The sequence below is a fragment of the Gymnodraco acuticeps genome, unplaced genomic scaffold (genome assembly GCF_902827175.1).
Source record: "Gymnodraco acuticeps unplaced genomic scaffold, fGymAcu1.1, whole genome shotgun sequence".
Classification (NCBI taxonomy): domain Eukaryota; kingdom Metazoa; phylum Chordata; class Actinopteri; order Perciformes; family Bathydraconidae; genus Gymnodraco; species Gymnodraco acuticeps.
This window is the reverse complement of record NW_022989843.1, coordinates 2,997,667-3,015,875: the sequence shown is the minus strand read 5'-3', so window position 1 is coordinate 3,015,875 and position 18,209 is coordinate 2,997,667. Positions and strand designations below refer to the sequence as shown.

General features: G+C 39.7%; 2 protein-coding genes across 2 annotated transcripts; one reads left to right on the top strand and one right to left on the bottom strand.

Moving 5' to 3' along the window:
- Positions 1-402: 402 nt before the first annotated feature.
- On the bottom strand, positions 403-8,488 carry LOC117559675 (izumo sperm-egg fusion protein 1). Its single transcript, XM_034236350.1, has 11 exons — positions 8,386-8,488; positions 8,059-8,154; positions 5,792-6,055; positions 5,532-5,606; positions 5,337-5,420; positions 5,196-5,216; positions 4,980-5,069; positions 4,654-4,781; positions 4,305-4,455; positions 3,378-3,543; positions 403-2,978 (listed from the first exon to the last, which is right to left on the bottom strand). The coding sequence occupies exons 3-11, from the start codon at positions 5,994-5,996 to the stop codon at positions 2,900-2,902; spliced, it is 999 nt and encodes a 332-aa protein (XP_034092241.1). The 5' UTR covers positions 5,997-6,055; positions 8,059-8,154; positions 8,386-8,488; the 3' UTR covers positions 403-2,899.
- A 99-nt stretch (positions 8,489-8,587) lies between these two features.
- On the top strand, positions 8,588-17,318 carry LOC117561388 (myogenesis-regulating glycosidase-like). Its single transcript, XM_034238730.1, has 6 exons — positions 8,588-8,637; positions 11,165-11,635; positions 12,661-13,192; positions 13,906-14,710; positions 16,027-16,145; positions 16,605-17,318. Exons 2-6 carry the CDS (start codon positions 11,367-11,369, stop codon positions 16,950-16,952), a joined length of 2,073 nt encoding a protein of 690 aa, XP_034094621.1. The 5' UTR covers positions 8,588-8,637; positions 11,165-11,366; the 3' UTR covers positions 16,953-17,318.
- The last annotated feature ends 891 nt before the right edge of the window (positions 17,319-18,209 follow it).

Sequence of the window (18,209 nt, the reverse complement as noted above, 5' to 3'; positions counted from 1 at the left end):
ACATAGGCGAAGTGTAAAGTAACTTAAACAATCCCATACTTGTACTATACCATGAGTTTTCATAAACTTACACTTTGAATACATTCAATTACACTCAAACCATACGGCTGGTGATATTCTATTTTTTTTTTTATCTCAACAAATCCGAAGAAGCTAACAAGACAAACAATCTTTTAAAATGTTACAAACAATACTTAAACATTTTTTAAAAGCTTAATAAAAAAATTATAATAATTTACAAAAAATGCTTGAGTAAATACTCTACCTTTTAATACAAGTTACTCAAAGAGGAGTGAACAGTAACTTAATTGGGGAATTTTTTAAGCTGTGGAATTGGTGCACAAGCGAGCATGATGATTTCACACAAAAAACGACAGTGTACTACTTGTTCATTACACTACGGCTCATCAATTTGCTTTTAATCGTTCTGGACAACAATGGAGGTCATGGAACAAAAGAACAAGAATGTGTTCCATAGGATTGATGAGGAAAATATAGATAATGTCCAGACGTATCAATTCAGTACAGTATTATACTGTATAATTTAAAGTAATGTGCTGAAGAAGAATAGGCCTTTAGCTAAGCAAACAGGATATAAATTGTGAGACACTTTTGTCTCATACATTTGGTAGAAAGCTTTCTAAAAAAGGAAACAGCATAAAACAAATGATTGAAATATGTCTTTATCAAACTCTAAAGACCATTAATGGTAAAGATTACAAAGGTTGTAGATTTTCTTTTTAATGTTTAGGTGGTTATAGTTAAGATGCCCCTTTAACTCTTTCTTGGTTATCTAAAGTCCTAAAAACCAGAGTGATTTATATTTTTGTGTTTTTGTCTGTCATCTGCTCACTGGTTTTAGGGGGAGGGATGTTGCGTAAGGGGTTAGTATTTTTTGGATGTAATAAAAGGTGTGGGTGACAACGTTGTCTACTTAAACAATACCCACACGCCGATCAGGTACATTTGCTTAATGAAACTTATTGATGATTTAAGAATGTTTACTTATACTCAGATCTTTATTATTTAATTATAGAGAAACACTTTAGATTATAGGTGTTTTAATTACATCTCAAGATGGTTTTTATTGTGTTTTAACTTGAGTATTGCTTTCAATTTAACTTGTCTCAATCCTACATGAGTAATATTTAGTTTTCCTAAATGTGGCTCCCACCCCTGGATACAGTGTACTCATTGTCCTGTAAGTAACCCACAGCAAAACATTCTTCAGTGTGGGATAGTTAATATCGAAGTGTAATCTGACGCCTTTGTCTTCATTTCCTCACAACCACGTAAAAGTTACCCTGCCTTCCCACATACGTCTCCCACTCAAACCTCTGACTCTACTTTCTTGTTTCCATTTCCTTCTTTCCCTCCCTCAGCCTGTTTGCTGGCCCCTCAGCAGCCCTCCCACTTTGTCTTGCTCTCCCCCTGCTGAGGCTGCGTTTTCACTCCACACACTGACTTGGGTTAACAGTTTATCATGGCTGTCAGCAGAGCCGCTGAGCATGCATTTAGTGTAGCCTCAACCTGCACTTTAGGGCTTGAACACACACATTGAGGTCTGTTGAGTAGGAAGAGTGTGACATGACTGTCTCTGTTTGAGGATGGTTAAACAAAGATTTCTTTTTTTAACATTCGGCTACATCACAAGAGTCCCACAGGAAACAGCACTACACACACACATCCTGTCACCATACACACACTCTCATCCCTCCAACTTTGTTTCATTTGTCATAGCTAATAACAGACTTCCCTGACTCAAAATGTTTGTTGGAAATTACCCTGAAAAACCTGAGCAAAGATGAATGATTTCAGAGGTGACTAAGTTACTTAAATTCTGGATGCAGTGACTCATACATCAATCATTCACTAGCTTTCAGTTTTCTTTGGTTAGGATGTTTAACTTTCCTAAATTAGCACATCAGTCAGTCATTGTAGGCAAATAATCAGCCAAAACTAAATCTGGCCTGACATGATGCTGAGAGATGGGTGTGAACTTGTTGTTATTATGTCTATTGTAGGAAGTTTGACTTTTCTATTGACAGCGAGCTGAAGATGCTGAAAATAGCTCAAGGCATGAAAGATAAATTGCTTCAGTGAGCAGATGATACGACGCCTGACAAGACGTATAGAGGTGATAACGAGGAGGCAATGGAGATCATGACAGAACTTGTGTAGGTAAAGGTGACTACTTTTTGAATCAGCGTGTGTCATCAAAATGTAGAGAGGGCACACTATAGGCAGACGGAAACAGAGAATAAAACATCTGGTGATGCAATAAAATGGTAACTTCAGACTAAGAGCATTATTGGTAAAGCAAAAATGTGTCCCTTCTCTCTTAGGTAAATACACATTAAAAGAAACCCTTGTAAAATATCTGCAGCTAGCCTTCCTCCCTGCCTCCCACATGGGGATTATCCAGGATGAATTGGATGGCTGGAGCTATTAATCTCCGAAAAAAACACTAAGCCGAGAGATTTACCTCGTCCCTGATTCCTCTCATAAACGCCCACGTGACAACGCCATAACTCCATATTGGGGGAACGTGACCCCGCTTGGGTCAGATCATTGATGTGTTCTGGCAAGCGTAATCTAAATGTTACGGAAAGTTGAGACATTTCTGGGGGATTTTTAGTGGGTGTGTGTCTCTAGTTTTATTACAACACGCACTTTCTGTTTTACGAGGGAGATCAGTGTCTGATTCATAATGATTGAGTGCTTGAGTTTTTTTTCATTGCTTAAGACAAACAACATATCAACATGTTTCTCACTTCTGTGGAATTTCTACTTGGCTCTTTGTGTCGGGAAATGTATTTAGCTTTTAAGAGAAATGTCCAACCTGTGTTATAAGTGAGTAAAACTTCCCTGCCTGTAATGTGTGTATACAGTATCTTTATTACACCGTGTTTGGTGTGTTCTTCCTCTCCGTCCTCCTCCTCGGCTCCTCTGTGGCTCTCCTCTGACTCATCATCATTCTTAAAAAGATTACAAACAGTAATATTAAATTAGGTCCAGACCTAACACAAAGAAATAACAGCAAGTGACCGGATGACCTTGTTCGTGTGTTTAAAATCGAACACATTGACTGACATTACTTCCTGTAAGAAGTGACGATTTTTTCAGAGAAAACGGCTTAATGACGTAAAAAGTTAATTGAAAACAATGAACATATTTATAACTAAAATACGTATGTCTCATACATCATGATTCACTCCTCCAATATTATATGACTACTGTACATGGCCACTTCCTTTATCTTGCATCATTTTTAGTTTGTCATACTCTGTGACTGTTACGTGTCACCGCTTTCACACCCACCCCTTCCTGCTACCCTCTATCTCTCTTTCTCCCCCCACCCACTTAATGTCTCTCACCCCAGGACAACTGTGAGGCCTATGATCACTGCCAGACTCATAGCAGTAACCATGGCGATGAGTGGCACCAGCAGGTCTTCAGGATGGAAAGTTGAGTAGTTGTCTCCGTGAGGCAGCGAGGGCAGCGTGACCACGGGTCGGAGAGCTGGTTCAGGCACAGGGGCGACTGTGAAGAGGGAGGAGGGCAACCACAGAGAGATGAGATAGTAGAGTTGTAAAAACATCTCTCTTTGGAGGAAAATATAGAAGCAGGACCTATGAGCAAACATGCTGAGGCCGTGAACGTTTACAAAAAGCTTTCTCTCAGGGAATATTTATTTTGTTAATTTAGCAGGCAACTATAAGCATAAGGTACAGATATCAACATGTTTTTTATGCAACTGGCATTATTTGTTTTGTTTTTAATTTGCAATACATAGCACATTTTAATACAGGTTAACCCTGTGTGCTTTGTTTTAAATCCATTCAGCATAATGAACATCAAATAGGCCAAAAGAAAGCCCACCGAGTGAATAAGAAGAAAAACACCAACCCAGTTAAAGACATTCATACATCCTGCATCCACTTAACCAGCAAAAAGCACAGACACACACATATGCAGTAAATAAGTACAAGCCATTAGTTTAACTTTTTCAACATTATGGGAATTATTTGTTTGAAAGTAACCGTTTCAGAATTCGCCTGGATATCCTTTAACATCCCCATGGCCCTAAAGTCTAACATTTAAGGAGCACTTAAACACCAACAGCGAGACATTCGATCTGAGTGTTTAATTTACTGCCATTATATAGAATTGACAAATTGTTTCTTCAGTTCAAACATCTTCTATGTTTGAACTGTTAAAAGTGAGAAATTGAGCATGTGTTGTTGCCTTTTGCCCTTTGAGCGACAATTTCTGTGATATCATGTATAAGAGCTGTACCCTACCAGTGAGGAGGAAAGTGACTCGGTAGAAAATAGTTCCATTACGGCCCTGCAGAGAGCAGCGATATGTTCCCTGTTCAGCCACATGCAGCTGATTTAAGACCACAGATGAGTCGTCTGTCACTACCAATGCTTTGAAGTCACTCTCGTTCAGCTGCACACACATTAGGAAGTGATAGTTGTGAGTTAGTGGCTTGGAGTAAATGTGCATGTACATGACGATTGGGTTCATCTAAAAAAGGAACATATTGTAATACACTGGAATAAGGAAGTGTGCAAAGTGGTTGAAAGTGTTAAACCCACGCTGTTTTTGTGGACACCTTTCAGGAAGAGATAGTGATTGCAAACATACTTTTTTAGTTCCTGGCACACCGGGGGCCCAGGAGTAGTGATACTCTGTTTTTTCTAACAGAATGCGATGCCATGGAAGGAAACAGTTCAACACTGCCTGCCCCCCCTCCTCAGCCTGCACTGGGTAGTCTACAGTGAGTGAGAGGAGACAAAAGAGAGAAGCTAGACTCATTTGCATCAGGATAACTTGAATAATATTTTGTATTAACCCACACATGGACAGCAGCACCAGTGCTTCGCTTAGGAACCGATTACAGAAGTACGTTCATCCCACACCCACTCACCGACATCATGCACAAATATACACAGAAACAAATAAAGATATACCGCCACAGTTCTGCTGGCCTGAGGGAGAGGGACAGACGTATATCTGGTAGCGGCAAGAGAAGCAATCCATTACTCTTCGTTTCAAAAGCCCTGAAAAACCATACCACACACTCATGTCTTGTGAACATGCACTGAATATAGTACACACACACTGTTCTTCAACAAGGGATTAATACAGCAGATACAGAGGGGAAGGATCATTAGAACAAAACTTACCACACTTGTTGGGGCACAATCCTAAAGGAAGACAAACGAATGCTCTGTAACTAATGCATCCTGTACTGTACATGACAATGCCTTACACATGTGCCCTGCCTCACACTGTGCAAAACACATACTAATATTCATGTCAATTACCATCCTGGATGAATATGTCCAAGTGTTTTTCTAAGATCTTCCTGCCCTTCTCCATTATCTGAATGGCTTCAAATTGTACAGATCCTTTAAAAAAGAGCAGACTGTCTTAGAAATCTTGTCCACATTGAGTTTGTTCCGTCTTGCTTGTCTAAAGATCGTCAGTGATGACAAATAAAAACGTATTATGTTTCTCACCAGTGTGCTGGGTTTTCAAGAAGCGGTGAAATTCACTCTGGTACTCAGTTCTGACTCTGTACAGAGTGGTGGGATCTGAGCAATGGGCAACAGACAATAATATATTACTGATCTTTTTTAATATGTCACAGTTAAATTATAAAAAACTATAATGGAAAGATAGAAAGAACATATGGGACATAAGTTGGCTTAATAAAATAATCAGCATACTTCACACACATGCCATATTGTTTTTGTGCTGAACCAAATATTTATCTCACCAATAACTCCCTTTCGCTCCTGGCTGGTCTCTCTGTAGGTCACATATGCATAGTCACAAATCTTTTGTATTTCAATCTGGTCGTTCACCGAAGGAGCAGACAAGACAAAGTCCTCATGTAGGAGCCTGATGCTTCGGTCGCAATGCAGACAGGCCTTTGCTGCAGGGACACAGCAGAGCAGGGACATCAGCAGCACCAGCAGCATCTGCCCTCTGCACCCTGACAGTCAGTCTGGCTCCTGAGATATTTCCACCAGTGCAGCTTCTGAAACAGAGTTGCCAAATACTATTAGTGCTTCTACAAATATCACCAATACGTTTGCACTCTTACCACAAACAGTCGTTTTTCAACTGAAACAGTATCACAAGTTCTAGTGATATTCCCATCATGTCTTTTTTTTACTTTTACCATGAGCCCATGTTCTTCCTTGCCTTAAAGCCACTAAAGCCTATTAAAAATATGATGGGTAAATGCTACCATCATGTTTTCTGGGGTAAGTTTACAACATACTGTAAACACAGTGTTGAAAGAAGTACTTAGATCCTTTACTTAAGTAAAAGAACAATCATCATTGTCATAAATGACTCTTTAACAAGTAAAAGTCCAAATTCACTATAAAAAAAAGTACAAAATGGTTAGCATTAAAATGTACTTAAAGTACTAAAAGTAAAAGTACTCATTCTGCAAAATGTCCCATTTCAAAATAATAATAATAATAATTTCAAATTGTTCTTGGTCAATTTGGACCAAATGTAGTTATTTGAAACAATGAGTAGTTTAGTATTAAAGTACTGCATTATACCATATCATATTTGTATATGTGTACAGAGTAGCCTAACTGTTAATGTTAAATTAATGTAGTGGAGTAAAAAGTATGATATCTGGATCTGAAATGTAGTTGAGTAGAAGTGTAAAGTAGCGATAAATGAAAAATATTCAAGTACAAATACCTCAAAACAGTAGGCTACTTAAAGGTAGGGTAGGTAAGAATGGAGAAACCAGCTCGAGCCTCGAATGCGCTAGAATTTGAAAGTACACTGTCACTACCCGATCCGTCCCCCTGCCCGATCGGTACTGCGCATGTGCGAGATGGTCCGCCATATTGGACAACTCCGGACCCTTATTATACATCCATGCTCCGGACGGCAACCCCGACGGCAACCCAAGATGGACACTTGACACAGTGGCTTTTAGCAAAGCTCAAAAAGAAAACTCGAGAGAGATGAGTTATTGTTATTACAACGTGACTTCACTATTATTTAACAACTCTTTTTATTGGGTTCTTTTATTTGGGGTTAAGTACATTGTCAGAATAAGTGAGAAGTTAATTTAACTTCTGTTAGACAGCCATATGGCATACATTTTTGCATACATTCACAGTAAATATGTATTCAGTATGATAGCGATTCTTATTATACATCCATGGGACGGATCGGGTAGTGACCATAGTGACCACCACCGGAAAAAATCTGCCCCTTCCTTCAGACTTCCTTACAGAGTCCCTCCTCCAACACACGACGCGCACATGACCAATGAGGGCACGAGATACATTTGTGCACAGTACTATGGCACAGCACCACGACTTCCACAGATGAATTTTTTTTAATGTATTTATTGTCAAAGCATTTAATGTATTCATTGCTATCGGGATGTTAAGAGCATTCCATGGAATATAACACAAAGTGTTTCTGAAGTGAATTACCTACCCCACCTTTAAGTACAATACTTGAGAAAATGTACTTACTCAAAAGTTATTTTACACCACTGAGTAGGCTACTTGTTTTTGTCAATTTGGTTGTCGAAATGTTTAACACACATTTATATATTTTGGTTCTGCTACTAGTTTACTGCTTTTGTTAAAAGTACTAAGGTTAACTTCTTCAAGAGCTTCTAGTATGCTAATTGTCAAAGCTAATGTTACTGCTACTATTGTTATATTAAGCTAGGTTAGCTTAATTCTGCCACCAACGTTGCACATACAAATAAAAGTTATAACGTTAACTACTAGCAAAATAATTGTATACTTTAGCTAGGACTGTTTAAACTTCTAACGAACTGATATTACAGTAAATGGAGTAACAGGAATATGTGCATTGCCTCAGAAAATTAACACGGTTTCTAATATAGGGTATGCCTATGCCTACATGTTCCCCATTGCCCTCTTGTTCCGTTTTTGAGCTCCCCTGTTCATAGTGTTTTGCTGTCACCCAGTGGCAGAAGGCATGTCTCAGTCACAACAACATTATTTGTACTCCGGATGATCTCACCTCTGTAGTTTGTTCAAAACAATCTGTGGTGCAACCCTGCTCCAGTGCCAGATTATCAACACACTTGGTGAGAGTACACTCAACCCGTCTTTTCACCTTTCAAAGTCGTCATAGACAAATAGTTAACAATGAACAATTCAGCTAGGTTAAACCACTTATATTCACACACAATATTCTGTAAGTTAATAAAAACGGATACAATTGTGTCTTTCATTGGCCTATTTGAAATGTTTCCATGGGCAACGCTAGCACATTTGATTAAAAACGCACACGAACAATCATTTTAAAATGATGCCCATAGCCTACTAGTAATCATTAGTTACCTACTTTATCCCTGCCCAGCTGAGAGTTTGACAATTTCAGTATCTGAACCAACTTGAAAGCTAGTTAGTAGATTCGTCTCTTTTACCATGTTCTCACACTACATTTCCCAGAAGCCCATTGGATGAGTGACAGATTAATTATCGAATCTTTGTGCTTGGGGCGGGACCGTGAAACTTCAAACAGCTCTGCAGCTGCGCAGTGTGGTACTGCGCTCACAGCTGTGTACACATTGACCCCAGAGAGTCAGATGCAGAGGTAAGATAACTCTGTTTTTATCACCACGACGCTAGAAACCACAGTTTTAAATGTGTTATCTAACTGTTTTGTGTCGTATTGACATGGCTAACTAAGCTTTTAGCGGTGAACATGTCCGTCTCCAACCACATTTCTGACAACTGGTACGACCGGTTACAGTGTCACTGTATGCAGCGACAACAGCGATAATCGTGTCGGAGAGTGCTTGTGGGTTATCGATCCGACACTGGCACATTAGTAACGCTTGATACTTTAGTTATACCGAGTCACATCGACACTATTCTAGAACATTATATAAACAAATACATAGCATCTGGAGGCGCTGTATGTGACCATCATTTCAGCAAAGTCAGATGAATTGCATGCAGTGTAATAGTTTGATAGCTTCAACTAAAGTGAACAAACAACAATTAGCAGTATGGAGAAATCTGTTCCTGCGTTTGTGAGCTCGCTGTAACCCACAGACACCAGACAATAGTACAGCACTGATCAGAATCGATACTTTCTACTGTATATCAAAACACTGCATTGCATCCATTTGGTCCCCATAAACAACAACAACGAATTTCTGGTCACAGTGAGCAGGCCATTATCGTTAACTAGAGTATCCATAACATAATAGTTATTGCTTCATAAAACATTGTGTGTGCAATGATCATTGTAAAAGAACATTGTTTTATGCCTGTTTCCTGTTTTCCAGTTAGCTATAATATTTGGGACTTCACAATTAAACGCTTTCCCAACACAATGTATCATATAATTGCTTTGAACATCAAGGCAATCGATTTAAAAACTCAATGAACCAAGTTACAAATGATGGTTGAAAGAGGCAGTGCAGTTTTTTATGTAATTCTACACACAGAAGGTAAAGGATGTAATTCGAACAGGGGGTTGTGTAAACTTTCTCAAAGAGGAACACAGGTCACGCAACAGAGGTTCTTGCTTGGTATGCACTTAAACCATTTCATTTTCTCCCTGCACTGCAACACTGAGGCATAATGATACCTGTTGCAACATTAAATATGGTTCTGTTGTAGATGATTGCCCTTTGCTATATCTGAAAACTATAGGCCTGCTGCAGTGCCCTTATTGGAGGTTTGCTACTTTTTAAATATTATTTACTCAATCCCAAGGTGCTTTTACTTGAGAGATAAATGTCATTTAACTATGCTGACATTGTGTTTCTGATCAAAGCCTGTTTTTATGGTGTCACTGGTTCTGTTTCTATCAGTGCCAATGTGGCTTAACAGCACCTCTACCTACCATTTACCAGATTAAAGCTTGTGTGCTCTCTCTGTCTCTCTCTGCTGGGGACACTGTTGCTGCTGAACCACTGCAGTAGACACCTGACAGCAAGTGAACACAGTACAGTAACATATAGCTATTTAACTTGTAAACAATATACCAACGTGGTGGTGGTAAATATACTGTAGCATCACTGAAGGGAAGTTAGATTGCTTATGAGTAACTGTCTCATGCAGAACTATTGTACACTATATTGTTTTAGGGTGTATTGGAGATCATGCAGTGTGGAGAGCTCCAAAGCTATTTATAACTTAATGTCTGGAGACTCCGTGGTAATATTAGAACTGGATTGTCAAACACCCTCTGTGATGTTGGTGGCAAGGGACCAACAGTGGATTTGTATGTACTATAACATTATTATGTAATTATTATTATTAGGGCTTCAACTACAATTCCTTTCATTATCGATTAATTTGCCCATTATTCTCTAAATGAATATATTAACGTTTTGGCCTATACGTTCCATAAAAAAAGTGAAAGATGCCCAAACAGTTCCAAGCTACTCACTTTGAATGTCTTGTTTTGTCAGTCCAAGATATTCAGTTTAACATGATATTAAACAGAAACAGGGCAAAAAACCTGTCATATTTGAGAGCCTAAAAACAGCATTTCCCGACATTTCTGCATGAAAATGTATTGATTATTTATATTGAATAGTTGGTAATTATTTTTCTGTTGATTTACTTTATGATTGTGGAGGACATTCTTAAGAGAAACTGATAAATGATTCATGGACAAAGTTCGTCTTTTGTTATATTTAATAAAGTAATAAAGAAAGTCAATATACAAGTGAAATCAATCCCAAATGTAAGAACAGAGCTACTTCCTCCTCAGAGGATCTGCACCCAGAACACAGCTTACAGTCACACTATATAGTAGAGAGAATAGCCAACTGGTCCCACCCTTAAATCCATTAGGCATCATCTAAACATCCCCACCATTAAACCATTAAACCCCCTCGTCCTAAGCATTTGCATATCCCCCTTTTACACTTCCTTTTGCCCTCCTGAAATGTAAATCCTTAACAAATGTCTCTGTTAAACACAAACAAGACTACAAATTAAAACTAAAAGGCAATCAGTGTATAAGATTATATGTTTTTAATGATTATATGATAATTTGACACGACAATGATGTATGACTTTCTTTGCATTGACTTGATATAAATTGAGCAAAAAGTCAACTAAATGTAGATCCCTGTCTCTCTTTATTCATCTTGCAGGTTTGGACAAATCATTCAGAAATGGAGGCTTTGCTCAAGATCGACAGGTAGACATCAGGCTTTCCTTTATTTCTACTTCTGTCAGTGTGACAGATATTCAATTTTCAGTGACACTGACAGTGAGTTCACTACAGCTGTCCACTCCAGCCACTCTTCCTCCAAAGCTGCTCTCCTGCACACCTCACTGCTGTAAATCTTCAGTATGTACCAGATTGTGCCGGTGGCTCCTGGGGAGCAGCAGACAGCAGGTGGTTCTCCCATGAAGAAGAAACTGTCTCATGAGGGCCGGCCCATGGTGTTAGCAGGCCTGTTGGGCTGTGTGTTGGTGCTGGCTGCTGTGGTGTCCTGGTGCTACTACTCAGCGTCCCTCCATAAAGCCCAGCTGCTGAAGGCCGAGCTGCTGGACCTCAACAAGGACGGTTTTATTATTCATAACATGACGGGGGCTGTGGTCTTCAGTATGACCTTCAGGTACGTTTACTGTGGGGACTATTTTCATTCTTTATATATATTTTTATTATTTATTATACATTTATCAGTTTGTCTTACCAACGCTCACCACCCCAAACACATTAAATTCAGAATAAAATAAAACAAATCAATGGAGAACATGCTCCAACATAAAATTGATTTAAGAAACTGGCACCAGAGATTCTTTGTCATTTTTCTGTTTGTAAAGTGACTAGAAAGTGACAATCTAATTAAAAAGAGATGACTTTTTATGCAATCAGTGAAATGGGATCTTTATTTGCATTTATTACAATCCTTGTAACACAAAAAAAGTCAATATCACTTCTTTAAGATGGCGCATATCTATTTAAAATAATATATAAAATATGAATAATCTTTTCATGTTAAATACACTATTCATTAAAACATATACTGTCTTTGACAATCAATAAGTGTCACAATACATAATATCCCAGGACGATACTGTTATTATAATTCTTTACACTTACTATGTTGTAGTTGCAGGTTACATTTCTTCGAGATGGAATATGCACATGATAACATCTATCCTGCTGCTGCCATGGCCATTTCAGAGCAATCAAAATACAATCAAAATAGGAACATTAATGAACTGTTTTCTGGTGAATCAGCTATGCAGTACATCTTAGTTCAGAGTATTCTTGTACCATATATCTTTTTTTTTGCCTTGGCACAGTTGTTTCTCTTTCTGTGCTGATTTGTACTAAAAAGCTGCCTGTCTGCAATGTGTGGATGGTGAATGGAAATCCACAGGAGGCAGACACATGATTACATCCTTAGGGGAAAGTGATTAGGTCAGGTCCTTTATCAGCAAAGCTCACATTCCCAGAAATAGCCATGGTACAATCCGTGCACTCTCAGTGAAATACAGTAATGAAATGTAGCAAACAATATCTTTCAATTGCAAAGTATTCTTATAGTCTCACAATTATTTGGAAGTTACAATAGGTGCTGTGCTTCACAAGTTCATTTATATTTTATAACTCTGTGTTGTTGCTGCCTTCCAGGTCTGGCACTCTGGATCTGGACTCCTGCTCCAAAGAGGGAAATATCCTGAGCTGCACTCAGTCAGATTCTGGCAAGCTCAACTTCTTTATCCAGACTGTTAGACCAAAGGACACTGTGATATGTTACCGTGTTCGCTGGGAGGAGCTGCAAAGTAAGCGCTCAGTGGAGCACGCCATGGCCTATAATGACTCTCATTGGTATGGAGGGGCGGAGACAGCAACACAGTACTGGCCTATCAGAATACAGGGAGAAAAGGAACCTGAGCCTTTCATCACCAGCGATGTCTACTCCAATCGAGATGCTTTTGGGGGTATCTTGGAACGCTATTGGCTGTCTTCGAATGCGACTGCCATCAAGATTAATGACTCGGTGCCTTTCCATTTGGGCTGGTCAGAGAAGGACAGGACCCTCAGGTTCCAGGCCCGGTACCAGGACTCTCCCTTCAAACCAGCAGAGGGACAGCAGGCCTTACCCGAACTCAGCTACAGAGTGTGTGTGGGTTTGGATGTCACCTCTATTCACAAATACATGGTAAGTAATGACATACTGTGGAATTGTAAGAGTGCACTTGTAACAATAACTTATTATTGATATAAGAGCACTATAGTTAAGTCTGAAGTGTTTGTTTTTGAGAATGTTTGGGGCAAAGGGGAATTGTTTACACTTAGGCACTTAAAGTAAAAAGTAAAGAAAGTTTAAACAAATTTAAAAGAGCTACATTGGAGTGAAGATGACAGGAAATATCAAAGCATAATGTATTCTTAACTGATATATTACAGACATATTAATTATGAACAACTCTGACAGTTGTTGACAAATTCATGTATCTACCAAAATCTAGTTTCTGGTTTCTACATTGTTTGTTTTTGCTTCTCTCTTTTTTATATTACAATAAAGTGAATATCTTTGGGTTTTGGATTGATGATAGTACGAAAACAAGATGCTTTAAGGTGTAACGTAGGACTCTGATAACTGTGATCTATACTTGCAAAACATGTATTTATTTATAAATAAAAATGGCTAGTTGCTAAAGTTACGAGGACTTGAATTGAGATTAGTTTGATTTCACACCGCTGCAGACATCTTTGCCACGTAGTATTTGAAGTCAAATTCTGACATTTTGGGGGAAATATACTAAGATGAGAACATTATTATCACCAAATACAGCAGTGGAGCAAACATTTTCACTGTAAATTGTTGCTGTGAATATTCCTGCAGTAAGTGTCTGCATTTGTTGTGCTCAGGTGCGTCGATATTTCCCAAAGCCCAGCAAGGTGCCATCCCCTGAAGTGTTCAAACAGCCATTGTGGTCCACATGGGCTCTCCATAAGACAGCTGTGACTCAGGACAAACTGCTGCAGTACGCCTCTGACATCACCGAGCATGGCTTCACGTGCTCCCACCTGGAGCTGGACGACCGCTACACTTCAGATTATGGAGAGTTTGACTTTGACCCGCAGAAGTTCCCCAACGCTAGCGGTATGTTTGACAAACTCAGAGAGGACGGGTTTCAAGTGTCGCTCTGGACTCACCCTTTTATCAACTATGACTCCATCAACTTTGGTGTTGCTGTGGAGAAAGGACTGTTTGTGCGGGAACCAAGCGGAGAGCTGCCTGCTCTGGTTCGCTGGTGGAACGGCATCGGAGGAATCTTGGACTTTACAAACCCAGAAGCAAGAGAGTGGTATTCCTCACAACTGCATATGATCAAAACTCGCTATGGCGTCACGTCCTTCAAGTTTGATGCAGGGGAGTCAAGCTACCTCCCACGCCAGTTTAACACCATGGTCCCACTGTCGGATCCCTCCACCTTCACCCGCCACTACACAGAGATGGTCATCCCGTTCAGTGAGCGTGCAGAGCTGAGGGTCGGCTACCAGAGCCAGGACATCTCCTGCTTCTTCAGGATCATTGACAGAGACTCTGTGTGGGGTTACGAGCTCGGCCTCAAGTCCATCATCCCGACTGTACTGACGATTAGCATTCTGGGCTACCAGTTTGTCTTACCTGATATGATAGGAGGGAATGCATACCCCAACCGCACCACAGGTATGGTACTCCATAACATATTTATACAGAGGCTGCGAACGAATAGTCCAACAAAATTAGGTCCTATGCCCTTTCCTAACCACTTTACCTTAACTTTGATTTTAAAAAGTCATGAGGTCAAGACATTTTTTTGAGAAATTCATTCCTGGAAAAGACAACTGCCTGTTAAGTGAATCGGACTGCACTAATGCTAGGATGGGTGGATGTTATTGATGTGCGTCACTTCAAATATTAATACTAAAAGGATGGTGGAATAGCTTTATTTACTTTCCTTAAATATAAAATGGTCTAGTGGAGCCTTTGCTAAAGAGATTAGAAAGTAAGCATTAAAGGTCCCATGTCATGGCCATTTCTACTGATCATAATTCCATTGTTGAGGTATACTAGAATAGATTTACATTGTTCAATGTTCCAAACTCACATTGGTTTCTCATACAGCATGTCTGTATAGTATGTGTATTCACTCTCTGTCCTAAACGGCTTGTTGGAGCTCCTGCCCCCTCTCCCTATGAGCCCACTGTGCTCTGATGTGTGATTATGTGTTACAATGGCATTTGTTAGCAACCAGAAAATGACACCAGTAATGACAAACTGATGAGAATGCTGCATGGGGTCTGGGTGCCGTGTTGGCGTGGGGCTCGCTGCTCCGCCCTTTGAGGCTCGATGAGCGGCCAGTGGGAGCTGGGTTACTGGTGTCATTTCCTGGTTGCTGTGTGGGGTCTGCGAGACAGCGAGACACCACGGAACTCAGCCTGAGCACACACACGTGTGTGGCGAACTGTGAGTGGAGATCTACGGAGTCGCGGCTGAGAAAAGATAAGGCTGAGTGTGTGTGTGTGTGTGTGAGGAGCTCCACGGATTGGTCCATTTAGACCTGGGTATGGTTACGTCACTATACTCAGGAAGAAAAAAATGGAAAAAGGAAAATCTCCAACGAGGCGTTCTGGGGCAGCATAGACAGGTATTTTCTGTGTTAGAGCTTTACTCGCTACAGGGTGTACTTTGAGGGTTTGTGACTTTGCAGACCGTGTACATTCATAAAAAGCTACATAACACATAAGGGGACGGGTAATAACCGGAACAGCATGACATGGGACCTTTAAAACACCTTTCTTTAGTATTAGACAATTCCAACATCTCCCATCATGGCTGCCACTAAAATACTTCCTGGTCATTTCGTCGAGTTATTAACCTTACAAAGCAATACAAGACTACTCCAACATTACCTTAGAGTCCAGAGTTGGCTTGAAGTAAGACACATACATATATTTGACACGGTTTTAGTGTACTTTCTTACATCTGTTTTGTATTTTTAGGTACTTCAGATGGCAAAAACGTTCTTCCAGACAGAGAGCTGTACATCCGATGGTTGGAGCTGTCTGCTTTCATGCCTGCCATGCAGTTCTCTATACCACCGTGGGCCTATGACAATGAGGTAACCCAATTCAAACCACTCGAGGTAGAATTTGTATCTGTAAATATATTTCCATTAATGTGAAAGCATGTCCACATCTTTGATGACAAGTTGTTAAGTCAAACAACTGAAGGATGATTCCTGCTTATAATAGACTTTCAACAATGTACTGTAGATTGTTCTCTATTTTTCTTACATTTATAAAAAGCACAACGTTTCAAGCCAGAATTAGCTCGACACTAGGAAAGCATGACAACCATTTAATGTATTATTGACTAGATGATTAATAAATGTAGATAAATGGTACAAATATCTAATAATAGTAGGTATTACTTGCTTTTAAGTTCTGACATCATTGTGCCCCTCGTCCTTGTCTTCTACATGTATTGCTATCAGAAATCTAGAAGAAAATGTCTAAATAAACCAGCCACCATGCAGCTCTATTAGGCTAACTCTGTATCTCTGTGTTTTGACCTGCAGGTTGTACAGATAGCACAGAAGTTCACAGAGCTTCACAAGACTCTGGTGGCCCCAAGGGTCCTCGAGCTGGCAGGCGAGGTCCTTGACACAGGAGACCCAATCATAAGGCCCCTCTGGTGGATCGCTATCAACGACGAGGCCGCCTACAAGATCGACTCCCAGTTCTTGATCGGGGATGACCTGATGGTGGCTCCGGTGCTGGAGCCAGGGAAGCAGGAGAGGGACATCTACCTGCCTGCCGGACGATGGAGAAGCTACAAGGGAGAACATTTTGATAAGTGCCCCATGTACCTCACTGACTACCCCGTGGACCTGGACGAGATAGCTTTCTTTACATGGGTTCACTGAAGACATTAAAGGCACTTAAACTCGCACACACATTCTGTTTGCACATGTACATTCTTGTAAGCACACATGCCAAGAAGTAGCAGGAGATGTTTGTTGTTCAAAGATAAATTACCACTAGGGGAATTCACTGCAAGTTTTTGGCAAGATGAACTACATGTCTACTCTGCAGACTTTTGCGTGTATATATTAACCGTCCACTCACAGAATAACAATGACATTTGTGTTCACTCCTAATCATCTTGCTCCATCATTAAGCTGATCCTCATGTGCCTTCCACAGCCAATAGTAAAACCGATCTCAGATTGTATCGTCACCTTGTCTTCCACCAAAGCTAGTATGGTTTAATAACAACTGTGCCAGAAGTAATCTCACTTGTGTTTTTATTGTGGCCTGAGAGGGTTGGGCACTGAACCGGCAATACATATGCACTCAGAGGGCATCCCTAACCTTATGTCACTATTACATGTACTTATGTTTGAGCTAGCGTGCATTCATTTGCATTGAATTGACACTAACATGTGACTAATTTCTTAATTACACTCTATTTATTAACTTATTTTCTTTCAATTTGTTGGATAGTATTTTAGTGTATTAACAGTAAAGTCACATGTTCAATCTGAGGTAATTGTCATGATCAACACACTGCAAATATGTACTACTAGTTTGCCTTGGAACAACGGTATTGTTCTCAAAGATGCCATTTTACTACGTGCCATCCATGTCTGCCTCGTGACATTATTTGCCTTATCAGCTGAACTAAGCTATGCCGACACTCACCTCTGCTCACAGTGATATAAGGCTTGAGGATTTGTACCAATAGTTTATAACACACTGTCATCGCAAAGTATGTGAGGATCTCCCATCTCAATACATGCTTGTCTGCAGTGATTTCTGGGATGATAATATATAGTATAGCACTCCACTGGCTAAGTAATCTAAATTCCTAGCTCGAAAATAATTCTGCCGTATAAGCTAGTCAGTATTGTTTTGTAAAATGTTGAAGTCACTATATATTGAACTGTAACGGGATCAGAGTATCTTTTTAACATTATTCTGATATTTTTGTCATTTGAATTTTTTTTTGTAAATCCGGAGCCTTTTTGTTGCGTTCTTGCCTTCTTGATACTACCACCAGATGGTGCCATAGTCATACATGTTCCAAGCTTACATGCGTTGGCTTTGACTTGTAAATTAGCAACATTTCTAAATGAAAAAAATCCGTTATTTAGAATAATATAACAAATATGTTTTTAAACA

Bases quoted from the DNA above. Each gene is read 5' to 3' on its own strand.
- LOC117559675 (XM_034236350.1), bottom strand. From the start codon at position 5,996: ATGCTGCTGGTGCTGCTGATGTCCCTGCTCTGCTGTGTCCCTGCAGCA. The intron at 5,421-5,531 runs GTGAGAAACATA...TCTTTTTTAAAG, and splicing joins CTTGAAAACCCAGCACACTG to GATCTGTACAATTTGAAGCC. The intron at 2,979-3,377 runs GTGAGAGACATT...AATCTTTTTAAG, and splicing joins GGCCTCACAGTTGTCCTGGG to AATGATGATGAGTCAGAGGA.
- LOC117561388 (XM_034238730.1), top strand. From the start codon at position 11,367: ATGTACCAGATTGTGCCGGTGGCTCCTGGGGAGCAGCAGACAGCAGGT. The intron at 14,711-16,026 runs GTATGGTACTCC...TTGTATTTTTAG, and splicing joins ATACCCCAACCGCACCACAG to GTACTTCAGATGGCAAAAAC. The intron at 16,146-16,604 runs GTAACCCAATTC...TTTGACCTGCAG, and splicing joins CGTGGGCCTATGACAATGAG to GTTGTACAGATAGCACAGAA.